The 25,345-nt window shown below is 52.1% G+C and overlaps 5 protein-coding genes across 5 annotated transcripts; 4 read left to right on the top strand and 1 right to left on the bottom strand.

The window, feature by feature from the left end:
• Nucleotides 1-2,762: 2,762 nt before the first annotated feature.
• On the bottom strand, nucleotides 2,763-4,066 carry BDP81DRAFT_495590 (carotenoid oxygenase; the record flags this gene model as incomplete). Its single annotated transcript, XM_060595409.1, has 2 exons — nucleotides 2,905-4,066; nucleotides 2,763-2,788 (listed from the first exon to the last, which is right to left on the bottom strand). The coding sequence occupies exons 1-2, from the start codon at nucleotides 3,848-3,850 to the stop codon at nucleotides 2,763-2,765; spliced, it is 972 nt and encodes a 323-aa protein (XP_060441902.1). The 5' UTR covers nucleotides 3,851-4,066.
• Nucleotides 4,067-7,712: 3,646 nt separating this feature from the next.
• BDP81DRAFT_495589 (major facilitator superfamily transporter) lies at nucleotides 7,713-9,282 on the top strand (the record flags this gene model as incomplete). Its single annotated transcript, XM_060595408.1, has 4 exons — nucleotides 7,713-7,730; nucleotides 7,818-8,119; nucleotides 8,173-8,920; nucleotides 8,995-9,282. 4 exons carry the CDS (start codon nucleotides 7,713-7,715, stop codon nucleotides 9,280-9,282), a joined length of 1,356 nt encoding a protein of 451 aa, XP_060441901.1.
• Nucleotides 9,283-12,827: 3,545 nt separating this feature from the next.
• Nucleotides 12,828-16,090, top strand: BDP81DRAFT_434602 (glycosyl hydrolase family 3 N terminal domain-containing protein). The gene is made up of 5 exons (XM_060590973.1): nucleotides 12,828-13,233; nucleotides 13,286-13,333; nucleotides 13,437-14,403; nucleotides 14,453-15,129; nucleotides 15,207-16,090. Exons 1-5 carry the CDS (start codon nucleotides 13,096-13,098, stop codon nucleotides 15,906-15,908), a joined length of 2,532 nt encoding a protein of 843 aa, XP_060441900.1. The 5' UTR covers nucleotides 12,828-13,095; the 3' UTR covers nucleotides 15,909-16,090.
• A 1,109-nt stretch (nucleotides 16,091-17,199) lies between these two features.
• Nucleotides 17,200-18,334, top strand: BDP81DRAFT_473951 (uncharacterized protein; the record flags this gene model as incomplete). Its single annotated transcript, XM_060594669.1, has 3 exons — nucleotides 17,200-17,408; nucleotides 17,633-17,696; nucleotides 17,806-18,334. 3 exons carry the CDS (start codon nucleotides 17,200-17,202, stop codon nucleotides 18,049-18,051), a joined length of 519 nt encoding a protein of 172 aa, XP_060441899.1. The 3' UTR covers nucleotides 18,052-18,334.
• A 1,741-nt stretch (nucleotides 18,335-20,075) lies between these two features.
• Nucleotides 20,076-22,917, top strand: BDP81DRAFT_397191 (uncharacterized protein; the record flags this gene model as incomplete). The annotated part of the gene is made up of 3 exons (XM_060588282.1): nucleotides 20,076-20,157; nucleotides 20,245-20,329; nucleotides 20,394-22,917. The coding sequence occupies 3 exons, from the start codon at nucleotides 20,076-20,078 to the stop codon at nucleotides 22,915-22,917; spliced, it is 2,691 nt and encodes an 896-aa protein (XP_060441898.1).
• Between the last annotated feature and the right edge of the window lie 2,428 nt (nucleotides 22,918-25,345).

Below are 25,345 nucleotides of genomic sequence, written 5' to 3'. Positions count from 1 at the left end.
TAATGGGTTTATCTAGGATCAGCTTAAACATAAATCGCAGCTGCAACGTCACCAGAATTTCATATGAATGGTCGTGGAAAAGTAGACATGATATTAATGGCTAAATTTACAAAGGCTCCAGTGTTCCTTGACCGCTAATGGGTTGAGGCACTGCATCTCTCGCCAGCTTCTCCCACACCTTTAACCGGCGCTGATCGACCCAGTTTCCGTGGACCTGTGCTTTGACGTGGAATGGCAACTGGATGACTGCAATAGGATTTTCAAAGTTCTTCGTGTCCAGTACCACAATCTCGTTTCTGTTAGCACCTCTGCGCTCGACCATGGTCATAAGTCAAACCCCCCACTTCCTGGCACCCCCCTGTTTCTGGCACCCACAAAAACGCGAAAATCCACCACAACCCAATGCCCACCCCCAACCTCCTTTTATCACAACATTTTCAATTCGCGTCCAAATGGGCTCATCTTTTGCACATACCTTCTTCTATATCTAATGCCTCAATATACCGAAGATCAGCTTCGTCAGGCTCTCGAGGACATCTCAAACGGCAAGAGTCAAAAGAGAGCCTCATTGGAGTATGGGATACCACGATCAACCCTCCAACTACGTCTCCAAGGTGGTCAGACTAGGAAAGTGGCTTTTGCTGACTGGCAGAGGCTGTCTCCTGATCAGGAGAGTAAGCTGGCACAATGGGTTCGCATTCAGGCTTCGCTGGGCCTCGCACCAACGCACCAACAGGTGAAGGAATTCGCAGAGCGAGTTCTGGCTGCTGCTGGGGATACCAAACCACTGGGAAAAGGCTGGATCTATGCCTTTGTGAGAAGGAACCCTATCATTAAGGTTCAGAGAAGTCGTTCTATCGATTCTAGACGCGTTAATGGGGCATCTACTGAGGTCATTAGGAACTGGTTTAAGTTCCTCGCTATCCCTGAGATCAAGGACATCAAACCAGCCAACAGATATAATATGGATGAGACTGGCATCCTCGAGGGTCAGGGAGCTAATGGGTTAGTGCTGGGTATGGCTGAGACGACGTCTGTTCGCAAGAAACAACCTGGGTCGAGGGCATGGTTCTCTATCATTGAGTGTATCTCAGCCTTGGGTAGGGCACTTCGTCCTCTTATCATTTTCAAGGGGAAGACAGTCCAACAGCAGTGGTTTCCATTACATCTCGTTCTGTTGGATTCACAGGTGGAAAAGGAAAATACTCGAGTATCGTGGGTAGCAACGATCACCGACTGTAGTGGTGATATTGCTTGTTCTTGTTGTTCTTTAGTGGAAGTCTAACCAGGTGCCAGCGGCGGCAGGAAGTCTGGGGTATACCACCCTCGTGTGGCTGAGCCACACGGACCACCGTGGCTGGAACGGACCGCGGCAGCAACCTCCTGCTGCCTAATGTAGGCCTATTCCAACACGTTCCATACGATGGGTGGGAGTTCAAAGCAACAGATAATGGCTGGACTACAGACTTAACTGCCATTGAATGGTTAGAGAAGGTGTTCATCCCACAGACTATGCCTGAGGCTGAGGGGGAGGCTCGACTGCTGATTGTGGATGGGCATGGGAGTCATACGACGACAGACTTCATGTGGAATTGCTATATTAACAATATCCATTTACTGTTCTTACCACCACACTCCTCTCATGTCCTCCAGCCTCTTGACCAGTCTGTCTTCAGCCCTGTTAAGTCAGCCTATCGGAAGGAGCTCGGTTACTTGTCTCAATGGAACGACTCTACCATTATAGGTAAAAGGAACTTCCTGGACTGTTACCAGAAGGCTCGACTTGCTGGTCTATCAGTCTCGAACATCAGAAGTGGTTGGAAGTGGACTGGTCTACACCCTGTGGCGATGGTTAAGCCCCTGATGAACCCTATGGTACTACCTGAGCCTCCTGCTAAGCCCACCACACCCAAACCAACTAGTCAGGGCAGAAAGCGATGCCATAATGGTCAACAAACTACCCCTGTTGAGCCATGGGATTCTGCCTCCTCTGCAGTGGTCTGGTCGACACCCAGGAAGCTGGCAGAGCTCAGCGGTCAACTGCACTTATACACCCAACTCGACAATGATACCAGCACTCAACGGCTGCTATTCAGGAAGGTGAAAAAAGGCTTCACAGAGCAGGCCTGGCAACTGGCAGCTGCCCAGCAGCAACTAGCTCACCTGAGGGCTCAAGTTACCAACGCTGCAGTGAGGAAGAGGAAGACTGTTCAAATCGATCCCAACACGAAGTTCGCGAACATCAGGGATATCCATCGGGCTCAAATCGAAGCGGGTGAAAAGGAGGTTATCACGGCTGAATCCAGCGACTCTGAATGCCCTAGTGAGGCTGGCAGCTGTATTGTAGTGGGTGTGGTTGAGGATCAATAGTTAATAGTAATGAGGAGGTCGGGTTGTGATCCCATCGTTTTTGTGGTGCCAGAAACAGGGGGGTGCCAGGAAGTGGGGGGTTTGACTTAACCCATCCGTCTCCTTCCGGCGCGTCATCACTTCGTGGTATGAAGATCGGCTCCTGACAGAATGACTCAGTTCCGGCGTTGAAGCACTGGGTTTCCTTCGTCTTTGAGTTATGCATAGCTAGGCCATTGAGTCCGTTGACAATGGTGTGGCCATCTCCGTTCTGGTCTTCGTGGATGTAAACATTGATCCAGACGTAATTGTAAGGCTTCGACAGGAAACGCTCATCAAGCCGAGGAAACTCTGCGGGCATGTCGAGAATTATCTCCGGATCTGGAACCTTGTTGTTTGTAGGCTGGGAGAGATCAAAAGTCCAACGGACGTAGTCGGACTTGGGATCAGGGGCGGGATACACCCCTTCATTTGGAGGAAAAAATGGAAAGCCATTGTCGTGCACCCGAGTCGTTTCCATGAACAGCGTCTCCCCATCCTCGCTCTCCCACGCACCACCCGTGTGAATGAGCATACAGTTCTTCCACGAGTACACTCGACTCTCGCCCGGCTGCCAGCCAGGTGGAAGCTTGGTCGAACTCCGACGGGGAGCAACAATGAAGGTGGCAGGAAGATCATAGTCCCAGGCCCAGTGGTGTCCTCCCTTCTTCATCCGCTCTACGCTGGCTTCGAATGGCCAGAGTGCTAGGATGATCCAGTTTGGCGTGATGGCACAGTCGTGTATCGGTGCACACCACGGCGACTTGATCCACTGCTCGTCATGCTTCACACCCTGACTATCCAGCGCGTATATGACAATGTCCAGCGACGCCAGACCTCTGGCCTCGTATCCGAATACTACAAGCTCATTCGTGTACGGATCGATCTTGGGATGAGCCGTAAACGTCTTTGCCTTGATTTGCCCAAAGGGATCGTACTTGATGGTCTCCAAGGTCTGCGGGTCCACGGAATAGGGCAAACCTCCTTCTTTCAGGGCGAGAAAGTGATCGACCCATAGCACGATATTGGTGTTAGCCGTGGAATCTACCGCGGCGCGAACACATGGGTGATGCGTGAACGGGTTGCGATACAGGCCGAACAAAGCCTTGTTGGCTTTGCGCTCGAGCTTGTAGCGCTCGGTTTCGACGTAGCGCATCTTCATGTCGACTCTGCCGTCTTTGATACGGAATGCTGAAATGTTACCGTCGCCATCAAGGGGAACGTTGTTGGGATGGGGCGGCACGAAGGGGTCTGTCATGACTCGGTAAAAGGTGCCATCGATCTCCTTTGGGATTTCTCCCAGGACCACCAGGTCGCCAATTTCACCCTCCAGACGGCATGGCAGATTGGATCCGGCGAGATCGTAGGCCTCCGGCCATTTCGTGTTCAGCCCATAATTTGAATTCGCCTTGGAAGAGGTAGAGACCTCAGCCGTCTCGTCGTCTGTTCGACCAGGAGCCATTGCTTTGGATAGTCGAGGGGTTGATGGTAGTAAGTTAGGTCTTGTATGCCGGCGAGGATTGCAGTAATGTAAGAGTTGGTTCTCAGCACGTCCCAGCTACGTCTTATACGAAGAATCATCAGACGATATCTTCCCCAAGACAGTGATGGAACCATTGTCATTGATCTCAACAAAGGGAAAAATGTAACTACCGAAACCTCACTCCTTGCCAAGTCGGAATAGAGTTCACCGGCCCAGACCCTTGCGGCCGGGCCGCGGGTCATTCACGCTATTTCCCCAGAATTCCCCGCATCCAGGGCGGCCGCCTCTGCTTCTAAGCGCCAAAATGGGGCCTCGGTGAGTTGTCGATGTCCTCCATCGGGCACCTTCCACAGAGATGCGTTGTGAATCTAGTTCCAAAATTTTCAATCATGGATGCAATTACTATCCGTCATCTCAATCGACCCGTTAAGGATGGTTCCCATCCTCAAGATCTGTTATCTCGTCCGCCGGTCGTCCGAAGCCACGGGTCCATCCGGCTTGAAACCCCATGTGACACTGACATAGACCCATATGCTGGTGCTGACACTGCCTTTCCTTCGCTTGGGATTGGTCGTTAGCATTACTTTTATTCAGATTGGCTATTTGATCAGAGGAGCAGTTCTTATGCAGCCTACGGATACCACTTGGACTCTACTTAGGTTTCATTGGCGCTACCTCGGGTATGTGGCGGCCACAGACCCGCTTCGGCAGAGTGCCGAGTTTACTGGGTCTGTGCAACGACATATCATCTGGTAATATTCTAGCAATGCGATCCCGAGACGGACACGGGGCAGTGTCCCGGCCCGTCCAATCGTCGATGTGTGCCTCAACCGCAGGATCATGAACAACTTGCAAGTTTCCGCAGCAAATATGCCTGCCGTGGTAGCTCAACCTCCTTTCGCCCGGAGTAGCCCAACATCGTCTTCAATATTTTGCGGCTTCGATAGCGTCCCGGTCTCCAGTGTCGTGTCAACTAGGGGCCTGTTTCTCTGTGCCAAGTGAGACACAAGACATCCATCCGTTCTCTCTCGGGGAGAAACGTTGTCCTCCGTTGCCCTTTCCACATCATGCCTGGATTTATCCGTCCGGCTGTCGAAGATCAACTAGCTTCAAAAAAAAAAAAGATTATAGGAACCCAGGTGGCTTTATTGTGATGAGCCACTTCGAAAGATGCGAGATATTCGCTAGAGTTCGGGGTATCGTATGGAATCAAGGTCTTGATGTCTGGTAAACCGATGATACGGTCAGTCATTTGTTTCAGGAACGATATCATAAGCCGGGCGGTTCTTTCAAATGACTTACATAGCCTGCAGTTCTGCAAATTCAATTCAAACTTTCTCTTGTTCTCCACAGGCTCAATCGGAACCCCTCTGTTCTGCCTGGTGAGAAGCAGCAATTCCTCCGACGGCTCCGGCAATGATACCACCGACGATGAGGATCGCCATTGCCAGCACGAAAATCCAGTATCGCCGGAACCACGATCGTTTGTTCCTGGATGCCATGGGCTCCGTCGAAATAGGAATCGCCACGTATGTGCCGGAAGGCCTGTTGTCGGATCGATCGACTACCGCAATTTCTGGCGGCGCCAACTCCCGCTTCTTCCCGTCTTCAACAAGAGCCGAATGCCCAGACCAGTCGCTGAGTGCCATCTGATCACCTTATAATTACTGTTGAGTTGGATCGGAAAAGTTGGCAAGCAATTGACCCTGAAGCAGTCGAGGGCAGAAGTTCGTTCTTGGCTTCACATTGGACGGCGAATATGAGAAAATCGATGAAGGTCAGCAGAAGATTACCTTTCGAATTGCACCTGGTGCAACAACGCGGAGGCGTGCTGCTTATTTCAAGCGAAGAACGGTTTGTGTCTTTCCACGTGCCCCTTGCACAGAATATGCGCCTGCCCGGAATTCCCGGCTCTTGTACGAGGCAATCAAGAGACAAGTGTATCTAGTTCGCATGGTCAAGCTTGCACGTCGAGCTAGTCAACGGCGAATGGGGTTGACGGTGGGGAGCCCATCGTGGTCGCCAACGCGCGCTAGCTGTGATATTGACAAGTGATAGGCGAATAAGCACGTTGACTCTCTGAAAGGAGTTGGGCATTTGATAGAATCCCGCTGTGGCGGCACGGGTGAATACTCTTCTTACTTGGCGACGGGCAAAAGAAATTACACAAGCCGTGAAGACGTGAACCTCTTTGCTTTTCTCGAAATCACCCCCTGACCCTCTATTGTGTCCAGGTCGATGTAGCCTAAGCTTGCATCAAGCAGGGCATTGAGCGTTCTTCTTTTAGCATCACCCGAAGCTCACGAGTCTGACAGAATACCAGCTCGGTTTGATAGGTGGGATAAGTCTGTAATACAAGGCAAACGGTCTTGATCGTGTCTGTACTTGTATTCGAATTGTATGGTCGAAATTCTGTTTACGCTCTGTGATACTTCAGCGCCGCTGGGATGTCCAATGTCTTAGCCACGGATCATTGGTTCGAATTGGCCGCGTGGATCTGAGACTAGCGCTCCTCGCAAAAGCGAATATGGACGCCTCCACGGAGCAAACTCGTACCACTTTGGAACATCGCTGCGTGTCTTCTCTATCCCTTCGCTCAGGCCTCGTCGGAAAAGCCGGGTTTCTCAAGCCCGAGCAGTGCAAGACAAGTTGCGGTCTTTCCATTCTCACAACGCGACTTTTTCGATGATTTCCTCATGATTTAGGTTTGATCATTATTAACTGTCAAGTACCTTATCGAACAAAGACGCTACAGTCATCTCTGAATGCTGACAATGAGCCTTTTAGTCATTTGACCATGTAATCTAGCAGCATTGGAAGGTCCCTTATTTCCCAGTCCAGCCGACATGCTCGATGATAACAGTTGAGTGGGCAGCATTTGTTCAACTCAGCATACCTCCAGACATGAAGACCTGGCCTATCGAAAACTGTTTCGCATGCTTTTATGGCTTTGTATCCGAAAGTTTGGTGACATTTACGTCTATCGACTTTTGGCAAGATTTTTGAACATTCTTTTGGATCTGACACAATGCTGCTGACCGATGAGAAAGTCTTGGCATGGGGTGAAGGACCTAGATGAGCGAACTCAGCTGTGGCACAGGCTCTTAACCATTTCTACCTGCGGGCAGAGATCAAGACTCTCGGGGTGTAAAAGAAGTCTCCTCAAGGTTGAATCTTTGGCAATTCATAACAGCTCCTGCTGCTGCTTCTGTGAAGGGCCGACGAAGGATCGTCAGGGTCCAATAATCAGCCTCTTAGAACCCACATGACCGCGCACCGTCGCCGCTATGCCGACAAAAATTACTAAAAGCGGGTGGCATATCGACCGTCTCTCGGGCACTAAGCACGGGTGGGAGATATCGCAGTCTGGATCTCCGGTCACGCAATTGCTGGTTGGCAGGGGCTCATCTAGACCCAACCCCGACGGAACACCCCGGTCTCTCGCCAGCTCTCACCACCGCGGCCTCCGTCACCACCAGTGATTGGACCAGCAGCGTGGTAGGAGGCGAGAAATGCAACGTTTGGTCGACCTCTGGTGGATATTGCCCAGACTTTGGCGTCCTTGAACAAATGCACGCTGGGCGCGGTATGCCAATCTTTTTGGATCGCGACATCGAAAATCACTTCATTCGGAAGGATTCGTCCAACTTTTCCTTGGTAACTTGAATCGTATTGATGGTTACCTTTAGCTAATACGGCCGAGCTGGCTGTTTATATAGCCATGAATCAGCACCACGTTTTTGCCAAAAGGCACTCTATCTCGCTCACCAGATCATCTCCACTTTCTTGTGCTCCGCTGGTCTTCAAATTTTGCTTGCTGGCAAATGACACTAAAGCCACGATGGGTGAAGCCACATCAGTGACTTTGTCGACACCCCGGCCAGAGGCCGAGGAATCCATCAACTATGGGCCCCCACAATAAGTCATCTTTAAACACATTTCAAAGTTCATTCCGTACTTCCGCGACCCTAGCAATGTCCTAGTCTTTAAGCTAGATGTCATGTTGCTTGCATGGATGTTCCTGGCAGGCATCATGAAGGAGATGGACCAGTCTGCCACAACCCAAGTCTACGTCTCGGGGATGAGAGAGTCCTTGAGCCTTTACGGTAATGAGCTTGTTGAATTCAATACATTTTTCTCTATTGGATATGCGCTGGGCTTGGTACCTGGACAGTTGATTCAGACGAGGTTCCGGCCTTCAATGTTTCTCCCATTCTGCGAGATGAGTTGGGGACTCCTGGTCCTCTTGTAAATCTCCACCAACGTCGTCCTCAGTAAACACCAACTTACCACTAGCTTAGCACATACAAAGCCCCTAATGCGCAAACCATCTTCGGACTCCGGTTCTTCCTCGGCCTCTTTTCATCCGCCTTTTGGCCCAGTGTCGTCGCCCTTATCTTCAACTGGTATACTCCCGCCGAGCTCGCCGTCCGAGTTGCCTGCTTCACAGTCTGCGATGTCGCCGGCGCGATGTTCCTCGGGGCTCTCCAAGCCGCCCTATTCCGGGATATGAACGGCGTCCACGGGCTCGCTGGCTGGCAATGGCTCTTCATTATCGCCGGTTCCGTCACAGTGGGCCAAGGTCTCATTGCCTTCGTCACCGTGCCCGACTCGCCGGCGAATACACGCGCCATCTATCTCACCGAGAACGAAAAGCGCCTGGCTCGCGAAAGGATGGGTAACTCTGGCGTCAACACATCCAAGCGCATTCCGGCATCGGTGCTCCGCCAAAAGCTGCGAAAGCTCATTGTTCACCCAGTCACATATTTCTGTCTCTTCTCATTTGCCTTTGGGGCTTGGGCTCATCGGGCGAATTCGTATTTTGTGTTGTACCTCGAAAGCATCAAGGACTCAGCTGGCAACCGCGTTTACGACACGTATCGAGTCAACATCCTACCCCTGGGCGGGTACGCCTTGCAGATTGTCACCAATATTGGTCTCAACTGGCTTTCCGACTGGAAGCGTTGGCGTTGGCAGATAAGCGTCTTCTCTGCCGCTGCTCACGGCATCTGTCTGGCCGTTCTGTGCGGATGGCCATCTAACCATAAAGTTATTCTCGCTTTTACTTTCTCACGTATGGCACCAAAGCTGGTAGCCCGTCACTCATGGCATGGATGGCCGAGATTTTACGCAAAGAGCCTGAGGCTCGATCAATCATCGTGGCATTGACTGTCACCGTTGTCTACGTTGGCCACGCGACTATACCCCTTGGAGCGTTCCGTGTTGCAGACGCTCCGAGGTATCCCATTGGTTTCCCTCTGACAACTGCGTTCACTGTAGCAACAATCTTGGTTCAGCTGGGTATGTTATGGTGGTATAGGCGGCACCCGGAGATGGCCGAGTACGGGTACGAGCCTGCCATCAGTGCCCAGGGTTTGTCGGACGAGGAGAACGCTAAGATTACCGAATAGGAGTCTCCGGTCAGTGGATTGAACGACAAGTCAGCTCAGATCTCGGGGACGAAGGAGCTATAATTCCTAGTAGGCTAAACATGTCGAATTTTGTCCTCATTCTGCCGAGAATTGACTAAATTCCAACTTGCTACCCAAACAGTTGAAACCACCGTGGACTATGTGGCACTCCATTACTACCTTGGGTTTATTCCGTTTATTCCATTTTCACTCAGCCTCAATGCCTACATCATAATAGTGCTTCAATCTGTCACCAAGGTCCGTTGTGTCTCGGAAAATAGCAGCGTATCTGAACGAAATGCTCCTCACGCATGGGTCCCAGGTCCGGGTCCTGTCTACCTTTTATAAAATCCTTCCATCGTTACGCCTGAGGCTGGTAAGAGTCTCCTCGGATCTTTCGTAGGCTCCCTATATAGGGTGCCGAGGTTTTTGCATCTAGACGATTGAACCATCAGGACAATCGCACGTGTATGAAGTTCACCCTCCACTTCTACATACATAAACTCTATCATCCGAGCCGAGGATCTGAGGAGGTCAAGCATGCGATTGCGACAACGACCAAAATGATGAACATCACCCAAGCACACAGCTCCGCACTTTCCGACACGTGGTAAGAGGGATCAGGTGAGGAAGTGAAAGTTCTCTGGCCGACCTCAATATCCGCAGGAAGTAATCTGTATCTGTGGACGGTTCCTTCAGTATCGATGAGGTAGAGCTGCGGAGAGTTCACACTAGAGGGCCCTGCGGCCCAGCTTTGTCGGAATGAATTCGTGCGTCCCCGCGAGGATCTTTTCTTTTGGGTAGGTAAAGTTCCATAGGTTGATGTGGGAGCAGAAGGTGCTTCGGAATTTTGTGGACAGTCCAGTAAAGTCGAGCATGAATCACCATCTGAGTCAGAGGTATCAGACATTGTTGCGTCCAAATCGTTACAATCGTTGATCGGCTGTGAATTGGGCACGCGGTCTTCCCATAAACAAATTTAGATACCGGGTAATGGAGTTCAGTGTTCGAGTAACCATCCTGGTGTGGTAATGAAGGGGAAACCGGCTTCATATGAGGCCGCTTGCTCAAATGATTTCCAGGTTCCCTCAAGGGTGGTTACACAGAGGACAATCAACAGCAGGTTCATGGTCGCACAAAATGCAGCCACTTGTGTGATAACAACGCAAACAGACATGGGTTCTTGCATGTTAATTTCATGTCACACCGAAGGAGCCTGGTTCGTGCCTCGAGCCCTTCCTGCACGCGAGAAGACGTAGATTTGAAACATCTCTCAGTCATTGTTCTACTTGCTTGGGATTCAGAATCTATTACTAGCAGGCACTCAGGGGGGTGAAAGATCCACAACGCACGAGTATCGCAGCAACTTAATTGCTCTGAAGTAGATAATAGAGGTACTATTCTATATTAATCGGTCCAAAACCAGTGCTGGCTATCGTCTCTGCCTTTACGTGTTTTTGGTGCGCGATGTGGTCAGTGGTTGCGTTGAGCCACGACGCGTGGTTTCCGTGGCCCTACGACCTTCGTAAACACAGGCGCATGATTATGGAAGAGAGAAGATAGTAATCTGTAATTAAGATTGTCAGTATTTCGTTATTCTTCTGGGTGCCTACTGGTAGTGGATACCACGGATTGAGCATTGCCGTGGCATCACGGCATGGGAAGGAAGAAAGCTCTGGTCAAGAGGCCTACCATAACGAAGACGAGAACTACCAACATTAACGTAAAGAATATGGTATATTCTGCGCTCCTGATTTCAGAAGAATCTTCCATCGATTCAATTATGGAGACAATAGAACCTTCAAAATAGCGTGGATGGATATGGCGCCTCGGGACGTGGAACTGATGGCTCGATTGATTCCTGGAATCTTCGATGCATTCTAGACCGTACCTCGGATCTTCGACCTCTTGACCTGGTTCGACTTCTTCGGGAACGAGACGGTATTTCCTAGAGTTCCCTTGGCTGTCAACTAGATAGAGCTCGGGAATATCGGCAATCGGGCTGGCTTGCTGCTGGTATTGAACTCGCTGGCTTTGTTTTTTTCGACTAGGAGCAGATTGGTTGCCTGTTGAAGCGAGAGAAAAACGGCCCGTCAGGGCATCCCGATCAGAGCCGTCATTCCAGTCCAACAAGGTAGACATGTCGGAATCATCGTTAGTATCTGCGTGTGATTGACAGTCGGTTCCTGACTGATCGCCGAAGTCTGAACCGTCATCATCATCATCATGATCCGATGAGTCTGACATCCTTAAGGAGGATGGTCGTTGAGGGGCCAAAGAATCGTACGCGTTGCAAAAAGGGACAGAGTAAGGGAAATACTCGCTCTGAAAGGGGACTTAAATAATGACGAACTTCTAGACGAGGGGACGGAGGTAATTATTCGATGGAGGCAACTTCGGGAACTGATAAATGTGACAATTGGTGGCTTGCTGATTGTCTAACAGACTCGACGTTTCAACTCATGCAGCTGTCCGTGGAATTACTACAATATTAAAGTGCTAAGTGGCAAACACTAAGCACCTGCATTTGAACTTCGATTCATCAAATCCATATTGGGGGGAGGGTCCGTAGACACACACAGCCGCCGGGTGATGAAGATTGCAACTTTGCCAATGTCAACCTCGCTGGACGTTATTGCAGCAGCGAGTTGACGAGTTTTCTTATTGTTGGGCAGCGATTATCAGGTAGGGGGTCAATGGGATGTATTGATGAGTATGAAGAACGAGTGGCTATGGGAATATCCCGACTATCTATATAGTGAGTGGAAGACCCTTTATACTGGCATATCCTTGGCAAACTTAGTCATGCTTGTGTAAGACCATATTGTTTCATAGGCATGGTGTGACAATCGTTGTAACGAGTGTACTGGGATGGGCCTGACACTTATCAAAAATCCTCTTACCTTGTTCCATTTGTACTACTCTCCATGGTGTTCAATAATGGCTGAAAGATCATCTGAAATGATAACTCATTCTGTTGGTATCACAGGCGTGATAAATTTCCTCATGAGGGTGTATCTCCGGCAGCAATCACGTCGATGTCCGTGATAATTGCTGTTGTTCTTCTTCCTATTTACATTGTGGGCAGGGGCCGATCGAAGTAGGTGGGGACGGCCTGTGTGGTTGCCCCACCTTAACCGGCCGTGATGACTAAGCCGGCTGTCCCACTTCGCCCAGGGCAGGCGCCAGCCAGCCCACGATACCTGCCCATTGCTCCTTATCACCCTTGCCGTTCCGACACATTCCATTCCAGTAAAGGCGCTTCACTCCCTTGTCATGAGACCTTGCTTACAAAAGGTACTCCAGGGTCGATTTCCCATGACATACAGATGGATAAAAGTACGGCCGTATCGTGAATTCGAATTCATCACCGCTCCTCCGGTGATATAAATCCCCGCATTTTCGCAGAGCGGAGTCAGCGCCTGGTCCCGGGACTGGATCGGATGTGGAATTTGCGGGGCCCCGTAGACTCCGGAAGTCTCCGGACAGGGTTCCGGCTGCTGCGGGTTTAGCCTAAATGCGCCGATTGCACCGAAGTTAACGAATCAAGGCAACTTTTGCTCACGCGTGACAGGAGACTCCGTCGCGTTTACCGACGATACTCCGAGACGGCCCGCTCATCCTACGGGGAAGGACAGTATTTCGGTGGTTTTTATGCTTCGGACTCCGGTCTGTGCCGACCGAAATCCTAGATGACACCGCATAACATTGACCGGAAAGCCACTTGAAGTTTGGCTTCAATCCGTGACTACCGGACTTCCCAATTTCTCCCCTGTCTCTCGGCATTTGAACCAACCCAACCAGATCATCAAGATGGCGGCCGAATTCACACCCCTCGACGTCGAGGCGTTGATCAAGCAACTTACCTGGGACGAGAAGATCGAACTGCTCGCTGGTCAGGGATCTTTCCGAACGACCGGTCTACCTCATCGTCAAATTCCAGATCTCATTGTAAGTTAACGTTCTAGTGAGAACAAGTACATCTTACTAACCTCCCGCGCAGACCTCAGACGGACCTCACGGTATTCGAGGGCGTCGATCATTTGCACGTGTCAGTTTACCTTCTCATTTGGTCAAGGGGATAGGAAGTCTTCTAGTGTTACCATGCGCTTTAGGCTGCAATCACAGTGCTGATAAATGCTTTCAATCTTCAGAACCCGAGCCCTATGCTACCCTCCGCCACTGGTATGGGCGCAACCTTCAACGCCGAATTATTGCACAAGGTCGGCAATCTTCTTGGAGAGGAATCAAGAGCTAGAGGAGTCCATGTGTTGCTGGCGCCTACTATCTGCCTTCAACGCTCGCCATTGTTTGGACGAGGATTCGAAGCGTTCGCCGAAGATCCCTTCCTGAGCGGCATCCTCGGAGCGGCCTACATCAATGGCGTGCAAGAGAGAGGTGTAGCAACCAGCGTCAAGCATTATGCTGCACACGACCAGTCAGATAATTCCATCGAAGACAACGTGTGCATGACGCAGCGGACCCTGAGAGAAATCCATTTAATGCCATTCCAACTCGTCATGCGCGACTCTGACCCCTGGACCTTTATGACCTCTTACAATAAGATCAACGGGATCCACGTTAGCGAGGACCCTTTGCTCCTGAAGCAGGTTCTTCGAGATGAATGGGGCTTCAAGGGACTCGTCATGAGCGACTGGTTTGGTACTTACAGCACCTCTGAAGCCATCAACGCCGGGCTGGACTTGGAGATGCCTGGGCCCACGCAGTGGAGAGGTAAGTGTCTGAGTCTAGCTGTCAACAGCCGCAAAGTCGCGCGTACGACAGTCGACGAGGCTGTCAGGAATATTCTCAATCTGGTGAACAAGGTCAAGAATACGAAACCGGCTGGCTATTTCGCGGCGTCGAATACACCCGAGCAGCAAGCTCTGATTCGCCAGCTGGTAGCTGAGAGTATCGTCCTGCTCAATAATGAACGCAAGGTGCTACCCATTAAGAAATCAGAGGGGAAGAAAATTGGATTGATTGGCGATCACGTCAAGAATCCTGCCTTGAGCGGCGGTGGCAGTGCGGAAGTTGAGCCGTACTATTTCGTGACACCCTATGATGCCATTATTGAGGCCGCTGGAAAGAAGAATGTGTCGTATGCGCTTGGCTGTCATTGTAAGATTCCCTCCAAGGTGTTTGGAGCTATCATTGACATAATTCACAGCCTTCAGGTTCAGCCCACTGTTGAAGAACATAGCGCCTCAGCAATCGCAACACAAAGGCTTTGGGTGGTCAGTCGAGATCTTTGAAGACAACCCAGACGAGAATCCCGACGCAGAAGTGCTTGTAACGGCCCATGCCCAGAAAGAGCTCATCGATGTCCCAGAGAGTTTCCACGCATCACTTCCGAAGAAATTCTACGTCAGAGCCCGGGCGACCTACATGCCTTCTGTCACAGGCCCCTTTAAATTCGGCTTCAGTACATCGGGTAAGGGCAAGCTAAGGGTAGATGGGAAAGAGCTCATCGATTTATGGAGTGACCAGCCTCCAAAGACCGGGCCTACGCCGTGCTTCAACAGGCTTTCCATGGAGAAATTTTGCAATACGGACGTGGTTGAAGGCCGGACTCTCGAACTTGAAGTTGTCCAAGTCAACGAAGATCTTTCAGGGGGCGTTGGTACCGCATTGACTCTTGCAGGACGCGTCGGTGGATTCGAGCTCATTGACGAGGAGGTTGCCATCAAAGAAGCTGTGGACTTGGCCAAGAGTGTCGATATTCCAATTGTTGTTACTGGACTGTCATCAGATTTCGAGTACGAAGGGGCCGACCGCAAACATCTCAGACTGCCGGGCCGCGTGGACGATCTGATCGAAGCTGTGCTTCAAGCCAATCCAAACGCCGTGAGTGGTCTTTAATCCCATGAAATGCAAACGAGCCGGTATGAGTCGCTTGTTTCGATGTTAATCAATTTTCACAGGTCATTGTCACCCAGTCAGGCTGCCCAATCGAGATGCCGTGGGAGTCGAAGGTAGCTACCTTGGTCCATGCTTGGTTCGGCGGTCAGGAGACAGGCCACGGCCTCGCAGACGTTCTGTTTGGCAAAGCCAATCCCTCCGGCCGCCTATCTCAGACATTCCCCGTGTCCGTTAAGCATACTCCGGCTTACCTCTCATTCTCAAAGTCCGACTATGACATTGTTTACGGCGAGGGGGTCTTCATCGGCCACCGCTACTACGAATCAGTCGACAGAGACCCACTCTTCTACTTTGGTCAAGGCCTGTCCTACTCAACGTTCGAGTACTCGAAGCTCCAAGTGCCAAAGACATTTGAGGCGACGGAAGATCACAAGATGAAGGTCTTGGTTGACGTGAAAAACACGGGTCCTTACGACGGATCAGAGGTCGTTCAGGTCTATGTCCACGACCCGGAGAGTACGATGTTGAGACCTGTCCGAGAGCTCAAGGGGTTTGCCAAACCCTTCCTGGCTGTGAATGAGAACCAGACTGTTGAAGTCGTGCTCGATAAGTACTCGCTATCATACTGGTCACAGGAGAGATCTAAGTGGATTGCAGAAGCCGGAGATTATGTTGTCATTATTGCTTCGAGCTCCAAGCCGCAGGACGAGATCCTGCGAGCCACTTTCAACTTGCCCGAGACGTTTTTCTGGGAGGGTGTCTGATTGCACGCAATTACACAGCCATTTTAGAAGGTGTACAATGTGAATGATATAGATCTCAAGAGTCGTCGAGAGCACTCCATCAGTTCTAAATCCACAGGTTCAGAACTTTACATGTCCATGACAATGTCCTCTTGAAGCCAGGCTTGCAAAGTGCCTTAAATCTATGGTTATGACCATTCCACCTTGAGCATATAACTTCTCGGCAACCTCCACGAAACATCTCTCCAGCTTGGCACGGGCTGTTAGTGCCATGCTAAGGAGGGGCCCCAGTCCCCGCGGTTTGCCGCTGCGCGCTGGGGTGGATTAGCTATACGCTAATCAAACCCTTAACAATGCACATTTTCCCCTCGAATCGAGCCGACGATTATTCAACCTAACGAGCCGCCGTCGACTCGAATTCGCCTTCCGCAGGCTAGACGAAGTCTTCCTGGTAGGGCAGGGAGCAGAGGTTCCATCTAGCCTCCCGAAGGAGACGGGCGACTTTCTTTCCCGGCGCAAGTGGCGCTTCCGGGCCCAAATTGAACATCACCGACCGACTTTTCGACTTCGCTCTCTCAGCACCTTTGCCCCTTAAACGATCGAAGACTCCCTCGAAGAGACGAAACGACCATTGGGTAGCGATGTATAGCCACGGCTATATACAGATACGCTCGTTACAGAACCTAACAGCAAGCCCTACAACCTAGTCTTACGAGGTTTTGCCCCTTGTGGTTTCCCTTGTGGCGGTATTACCTATTACGATATACTCCGGACGGTTACTGGAACGTTGTGTAAACCAGAAGCCTGCGGGCTCTGGGTCGAAGGATAGGAGATACTGGCGGAATTGCGTTCTAGGGACGACCATAGCACTGTCTCGGGCAAGCCAGCGGCACCCAGAGACAGGTTAAACACATAGTTGCCTTTGGGCACGATTTGGAGGACGAGCTGGACTGTATCTAGTGATAGCTATAGGCCTACGGCCCTCCACGCCATATACCCTTCGGGAGGTCTGCCGCAAGGGCGGCTGCGCCCTTGCCGCTACGGCGTTAAAATACAACAACAACAACAACAACAACAACAACATATAACTTCTCGGGCACGACCTAGCATACATGTATTCTTGCAAAGTCGTGCATGATCTCTGTGGCGGTATGATGAATGTAATTTTGTGCCAATAATAGTCTGCACTGAGAAGCTTGGAGACTACATGCACTTTCCGAGACTCGGCCCATTGGTATCGATAGAGTCCAACATTCCAGACAGTGTCGCAGAATACCATCCCTCTATTTTGTGGACCTAGCTTGAGTCAATGATGACACTGGGACTTCCCCAGCTGGTTTTGGGCTTTCTTTCAGGTCCATCGAAGTCACTGCAGGAGTTGATCATCAATAGCAAGGGATATGCTTTCAAGATTTTCACGATCTCACCTCGCTTCGGACTATCTTACTGCAAGCCATCCTCCGTTTCGATTCAGACAATGAGTATCAAGGCAACGGCTGCTTGGATGTCAGCCGAACCGGAGTAAGATCCTGGGTTCCCTCGCTAAAGTTTGTAGGGCGACGGAAAGAGGTTCCGTGGAACGCGGCAGTTGAATCGCGTCACCAACAAAGACATCATCTCCCTTTACAGCACCACTTGCACTTTGCACAGTCGCACATAGGACAACTGGATCCTTTCCTTCAGCTGTCTACTGATTAAATGGCGCCGTTACAGATCTGAGACCGTTGAATTAAATGGGAATGCAGATCTCTCAGATGTTGGCTCGATGATCTCAGCCGATGCTTGCCTGCTCAAAGCTCCGAGGGATTAGTAAGGTTGACCACGTTCATGCTAGTCACGCAATCAGTCCTGATTACATCTTGGCTACCCTCGGAGACTATGACTTCCGTGAAATGATCAATCCAGTGACACACTATAGTGCTTCATTGAGCTTCAGCCTTTTCCTCGTCAGCTAGCCAGAGCATCGGAAGGTTTCCTAAAGAGGACAATGGGAGATGAGTCGACGTACCCGCCGAATAACCTCAAGGTCGGCATGGGCCCAGATCATCGCGAAATCCGATGCCATGTTCCTCAGCCTTCGTATCCTGGACCCATCGTCTCGGCGCGCGTGGCAATTTTTGAGATCTGCCAAGCCTGGTGCCAGAAAGCCGACTTGTCACTTTGATTCTTGCATCTCACACAAGCTTTCGCACTTTGGGAGTCCATCACAGGAATATGTGGATATGGCGCGCATCTGGCGGGCAGCGGTCTTCGACTCCCACCGGGATACGGGTGAGACCTCCGGCACGTTCGTGGTCTAGCCTGTGCGCAACACCCATACAATGTCTCGCGCGGAGTCACGGCGATGATGACGTGAAGTTCTCCCTCGTGTTGTTATTTAGGGCACTTGAGCAAGACAAGGCCTCCACGAGCTGAACGGTAGTGATGGTTCCAGACCCAAATAAGTTCCGGTCTTTGGGAGATCAGCCGGTGCTGGGACGGTGAGGTTACTCGAGTTTGAAGCCATCATTCACACCGAGAACCACAACGACCTCAACTTTTGATACACAGAATTCAAAACGGCCTTGGCATAAGAGACAAAATTGTGGGCGGCCGATTATGGGCATGCGAAACTGGGGAAAGAGGGCATTTCCATCTCCACAGCCCACACTCTCGGTAACCCGGAGTTGGTCTCATTCGTCAAAATACAAGGTTAGTAATGAGTGACGCATCAGCTGGCACGTCATTTACCGTAATTCTGGGTTCATCCGGCACGCAACAGCCCGCCTTGAGGCTCTGTTACACATATCTCGCAGGGAGACGACAAGCCGAGCCAATCTTTCCCATGCGGTCTCACGATTTTGACAACTTCACGTTCAGTTCAGCTCAACCAAAGATGGGATGAAAATCCGGATTCACAGCCGTGGCGCGCTTGTTTCTCGTTTGCATCTTGATGCAGGGCTTTCTGAAGACCTTCATCAAAAAGTGACTCGCACGTGCAGGAAGCGTAGCTCTTAGTCCGTTCATAGAGCCCACTCTATCGCGCGAAAGCACGCTTTCTTTTCCGCAAATTCCATTGGGACCTGCAGCAGCGCAGGTCTTCTAGACTAGATGGTGTTTCTTTTTCTGGGCTTCCTTAGGCCAAGTTCCGCCCCTCCATGGCCCAATCGCACAAAACCTGCTTCTTTTCGACGTGCCGTGCGTGTCTCCCCGCAGCTGGGGGGCCACGAGGGGCGGCCTTCCTCTCTTAATCTCTCTCCCTTTCTCACACGGCTCTTGAGCTTCCCTTGCCAAGGGCCTACCAATGGTGTGCCATGGTCCGATGTCTGCATCTCGGACAGACAAATCATTTGGCCCTTGCAGCAAGCCGGACGGGTTCCTTGCAGCGCAGTTAATCTGAGGCACACCACCCACCAGAGCCAAGTGGCTAGTGAGGTTTCCCACAGGGATCCACGGATCCTAGGGAACATCCTCTCATCACGCAAGCTTATCTACCTTTTGCATGTGTACGAGCCCTACCAGGCCCAGGTCCCTCGGAGCTGTTCCGAGGCTGAGGAGACGGGTTTCTGCGAACCGCGTAGCGGCGATCTACCTATTCATCCCGCGCGCGGGGCGAGCACACCACTTGGCACCACGCTGCTACTAGTCAAGCCACATTCGCTAGTGTCCGCAAGCTTGGCCTCGTCTCCAACGGACATGGCCAGGCAGGGATGCGGACTACTTCTCAGATTGCTTATGTCTCGATGGGCAAAGCAAGCAACGGACGGTGTATAGCCTGCAAGTCGCGAGTCTATGATGGAGGAGCCGCATGGCCAGCACTATCGCTGAGGCAATCGCGAGATGAACCAAGGGAAGAAGGAGTCTAAGACCCAGAAAAGACGCGATATTGGTGGCCGATTGTTGGCTCTCTCAACCCCACCATCCCTTGGTACACCGCGTTGGTTCCTCTGGAAATCGCCGTGGGCGGTGCTTTTTCCTATGCCGAGTCTGTTGATTTGATGCTCTTGATGGTGCCTCTGTCGAGATGCCTCTGTGTGTATAAGACTTGGAGGTTTCCAGGCCCGGTTGTCGGGAATTGTTCTCATCTCCACACCAGCGCAGTCATCTCCTGCATCTCTTCCCATCGACAAGCTCCAGACATTCACTCTTTGCTCTTTTCGAAGTTCAAGGGTCACCAGTCTTTAAGAGGTCCAGTTACTAACAGCAGTCATGAAGCCTTCCACCTCCGCCGTGTTGGCCACCCTCTTTGTGTTCGGCGCTGCTCAGTGTAACAGGGACAACTGCCTGAGAGGTGGGTGATCCTCCACCCCTACCTCGAACCTGGAGGGCAATCTACAACAGAAGAACCACATGGACTGACTAACAACCCCACGCGTAGCCATTGCGGCCAGTGCCTTCACCACCCGAAGTGGTACTGCCGACTGCTCTCGGTTCCTGCAGGTGACCGTCTACCCCGGTGCCACGTAAGTGCCTCTTTCACGAGTATCCATCTCCACTGGACATCATTCAGAACTAACACTCTCGCAGGACGACCACCACAACCGTGACCGTCCCGACCAGTGGAATCTTCACCTCCACGGTCACTCTCACCTCCGGCGGCGGCGGTGGTCCCGTGGAGACCAGCCTGGTCGTCGAGACCGAGTTGGCCTCCTCCACGGCCACCTCCCTCGTCGGCGTCACCCAGACCACGACCGTCGCCACCGAGGTTGTCATCGTTCCCACCACCATTGTCGTCTCTTCCACCCGGACCCTCACCTTTGGCACCACCGAGATTACCACCGTCGCCACCGAGACCCAGACCATCTTCGAGACCCTCGCTCTCGAGAAGCGCCAGGCCGCCACAACCGCCATCTCCGCAAACACCTTCCCGGCCTACGCCTCAGCTTGCAGCTCCGTCGCCCGCTACGCTTCGGCCTGCTCTTGCCTCGGCATCACGCCGGACACGGTGACTTCAGCCGTCGCCACCGCCACGGCAACCGTCTCGGTCCCGGCCACGATCCTGTCCACCTCCATCGTGACCGTCACCGTCTCCGGCAGCGGATCCCCTGGCTCCACGGCTCTCTCGACCACCACGACGACCTCCACTGCCATCACTACCGTACTCGCCACGTCTACGGCCTTGGAGGCGGTCACGGCCACGACCTCCGTCGGCAGCACGTCTACGGAAGTGGTTGAGGAGGTTACCTCTGTGACTGGTACTTTCCTTAACAACGCTACCTTCACCACCTTCGTTACCCGCACCACCTCGCTGCCCCCTATTTTCAACACTACTATTACCCTTGGACCCTCGACCACCACTTCCGAAGCCGAGTCTTCCTCCACTGGTTCCACCATCTTTGACAGCACCAGCACTGAGGCTAGCTCTTCCGCTCCCTCTTCCTCTTTCTTCCCCAACTCTACTATTATCTCTACCATCTCAGAGACCTCTTCCACCTTTACTTCTACTATCTTCCCCAACATCACTTCTACTGGATCCAGCTCGGTCCCCACCGAGTCTTCCATCACCTCGACCTTCTTCCCCAACACCACAATCACCTCCGAGTCGACCACAATCACTTCGAGCTTCGCCTCCACCACCGTATTCCCTAACACGACCACTTCTTCCGTGGAGACGGAGTCGAGCACCGTATTCCCTACCAGCAGCGGTTTCCCCAACACCACAATCACCTCTGGCAGCGAGACCTCGACCGTCTTCCCCTCGACCACGCTCTTCCCGAACTCGACTACTTCCGAGACCGCCTCCGTCTCGCCCACCTTCTTCCCCAACAGCACGACTCTCACCTCTAGCAGCGAGTCCTCTGCCTTCCCTTCGTCGACCCTCTTCCCCAACGTGACTTCCACCGAGTCGTCCGTTTTCCCTTCCTCGACTCTGTTCCCCAACACCACGACGGCCACCGTCCCCGAGTCCTCTTCTTCCTTCACCTCTATCTCTAGCCTCTTCCCTAATGTGACTTCTACTGAGTCTTCTTCGGCCTTCCCTTCTTCCACTCTCTTCCCCAACGTCACTTCCACCGAGTCCTCTTCGGCCTTCCCCTCCTCCACCCTCTTCCCCAACACCACGACCCTGACCATCTCGGAGCCCTCCACGACTATCACCTCCACCTCCACCTTCTTCCCTAACATCTCCTCCACCGAGTCGTCGGACATCTCCTCCTCCACCGCGGCCCCCAACGCCACCCTGACCCTCATCACCTCGGGCACCGAGACCTCAACCCTGTTCCCCACGTCGACCCTGTTCCCGAACTCGACCGCCATTGAGTCTTCGACCATCACCTCCCTGACTTCCTCCGTCGGTCCTACCTTCTTCCCCAACAGCACCATCTTCACTGATGATCCCACCGTCACCATCAGCATCATCAGCTCGACCTCAACCGATGCTTCAACCACCACCGATGACGTGAGCTCCTCCTCCATTTCCGCCTCGGAGACATCCTCATCTGCCACTTCCACCGCAGACGACTCTTCCTCGACCTCTGCCTCCGCCAGCAGCAGCAGCACCGAAAGCAGCACCTTCGTCACAAGCACCCTGACCACAACAACCTCCTCCTCAACCTCCTCCTCCGCAACCCCGACCTCAACAGACGTCATCGCCCGCAACCTCTGCCTCAAGGTCTCAACCGGCCCCGCCCCAGGCTCCGTCGTCGCCCTCGGCTCAAACCGCTTCTCCATCAAGCCAGCCGGCTCCCAAGCAGCCCTCTTCGACCTGAACCTCTCCACCGGCGAACTCTTCCAGACCAATGGCGAGCTCGTCGCCGTACCCGCCCCCTACGCAGACGACAACCGCCCCGTCAACGGCTTCACCCCTCGCCAGACCCTCGTCCGCAAGCTCGCGCCCTTTGTCTGCGCCGCAAACGGCCAGTCCCTCCTCGTCGGCGTCCCCCTCAACTGCACCGCCTCCGGCGACGACGGCGTCAACCAGAACACGTACTCGCGCTTCTTCTACAACCGCAACTCGGCCGACTCGGTTCTCCGCGTCGCTACCGAGGGGCGTAACTTTACCAACAACAACCAGGCTATTACCCTGGCTCCTTTCAACCAGGGCGACTGCTAAGCGTTTTTTTGGGTTTTTTTTTGGCAGCGGCCTCATGTTTTCACTATACAGCCCTTTTGAGCTGATTTTCTTTGCAACAAACGGCCTACAGGCTTGGAATCTCTGTACTTTTACCATGATTGGGCAGAGTTGGGAGCCATAATCATGTGCTATATACTTTGGACCCACGTAATGGATAGCTCACTACATACACTCGTTACAAATTGAATACTTTCTTTTCTGATATAACTTTTTGCAAAAATATGCTTGACTGTGCCATGATGTTCCGAGCCAACAGAGTGACTTGATTGGATCCCAACAGCATTAGCATTCCAACTTCTCAGTAGAGAACTGGTTTTTAGCTAGAATTGATTAAGAGTGAAGTTCAAGATTAGAGGATTTGCAAAGAGAGTAAAATTCCCCTGAGCTTCAGTGCAATTTTCCTGTTCCAATGCTATGGCAATTGAACGGGGTTGATGCTCAGAATCATTGGAATTCTGCATGTTGGTTTGACTGTGAGTATTGACCGAATGAACCCACATTCGTATTGAACATTCACGTTGAACCATCTACGACATTGCAAAGACTCCTTTTAGTAAGCGGGATAATTGGAGACACGCAGTGGCGGAAGTTGGACCGCCAAAAATCTTCCACTGGGCCGGCATGAATCCTGTTTCTTGACAATGATCGACTTTGCGTTCCGGCCCTTCCGACTCCAAGGGGTTCAAGGGTACTGGCATTAGTTCTCTCATTTTTCAATCATTATAATATTGCAGACACATGGTGAGGTTTTCGCCTTCCTTTCAGTCATCCTGTCCCATCACCCACAGCATCTTTATCGACCCAGGGCTGGGCACGAGTGTCTGTCGTTGCCGCTCACGTGCCGCTGTTCGGCAAATTTGGCTCGGGCGGCGCGGGGGCCGCCGAGTGGGTCCACAATCGGCCGGGGGTGTAAGAAAAGCCGGAGGGAGCCTGCCCTGGCCTGCCCTGGCCTGCCCTGGCCTGCCCTGCCCGGTGGGCCGTGGAGGCCTTCGCAGAGCATCGGAAAGCCACCCTCAGTCTAGAACGCAGCCACCAGCCACCAATACCACACAGAATTAGGCAGATGACGAAGATGGCTCATCAAAGATTTCGTATGCCGACGACAACCAACATCCGGAGGGAGAGGGAAAAGAGGCTGTGTGTTTTCGTAGTTCGTACTCCGTACAGAGTAAGGTAGCGTGCCCACTTTCCGTAAATATGCTTTTGATCCGGCGGTTCGGTAGCTGTGAGCCACGTTCTCGTAGCATCGGACCGGCGCCCGCCCGATCGTACCTTGATTGTAGAGTTAAAAAATAGCAGGGCAGGCGCCGCAATGGAGGCTGAAGCTTACGGAGTACAGCCCGAGAAGGATGAAGACCGTTCTGACATCGACTCATTGTAACAAAGCGGTCATGACGACCGAAACTTCTTTGAGTGAAAGTCTAGCGTCGAAACGGGAGCGAAAAAAGCTCGGACGGGGGACCGATAATGATGCAGGGGCTTGAGGCTGCAGCTACGAGCCTACGACCAATTATCCTAGCTCTCAAAGGAATCTCGCTGCCTATTGGACTGCAGATTTCATCTCAGCCCTAGTCAGCCGTCTACTGTGTAAGTAAGGTACCTCGCGTCTGCACAGCTGCAGTGATATTTGACGTCGTTCGAAGGCTCTCGATCGAATCCTGATGCGTCGTGCACAGTCGAGTGGTTCGATGGCGGCCAGGCCGAGGGGAAACCAGCGACGGCAAGTTGGGGAGGACCCAAAAGAACGGATACGCGCAACGGAAGCGAACCCGGCGACCGTCGCACTGTCCTGGTCCAGGGACTGTAAAACTGGAGCTCGATTTGGAGGCCCCCGTCTGTGACGGTCAAGCTTTTTTCGTTCTGAGGCCGCAAGGCCAACAATACGAAGAAGAACGTGAGAACCCACAGTAAAGTGTGGGAAAAAGTGGTGAGCCAATGGCCGGGGAAATCTCCACTCGACGGGAGCTACGATTCTGATTTCCCAAAATGGAAGACGGTGGGGCCGTTTCTTCCATCACCGTGAACTTTTCTTTTCCCTCCGTCTTTTCTCCCCCTCGAGGGTACGGCCATTTCGTTTCCCCACTTTGCCAAGGAAGCTTCGCCACCACAAGAGGGGACCTTCAATTCGCAACAACTTGCAACGTAGAAGAAAAAGACTGGAGAAATGGCCAAACTTGGTTTATCAATTTCACAGTTAAAGGCCGAGGCTATAACGGCGAGTCATCCAGGGCATGTTCGAATAGGTATTCGTTGAATCGTCAGTACCCTACGAATAGGGTTGGCAGCTCTACTGTCTCATGCTGCCATTCTCCTTTATCACGGATATAGAGGTAGACAAGCACGGGTTGCATCCGCGGTATTATCTACGCAGTGTATACAAATACTCGAGTAGCTATGATATTTACAC

The sequence above is a fragment of the Colletotrichum phormii genome (assembly GCF_030913505.1).
Source record: "Colletotrichum phormii strain CBS 102054 chromosome Unknown BDP81scaffold_18, whole genome shotgun sequence".
In the NCBI taxonomy this organism is placed as follows: domain Eukaryota; kingdom Fungi; phylum Ascomycota; class Sordariomycetes; order Glomerellales; family Glomerellaceae; genus Colletotrichum; species Colletotrichum phormii.
Note: the sequence above shows the minus strand (reverse complement) of the source record. Positions and strands in the feature narration are given on the sequence as shown.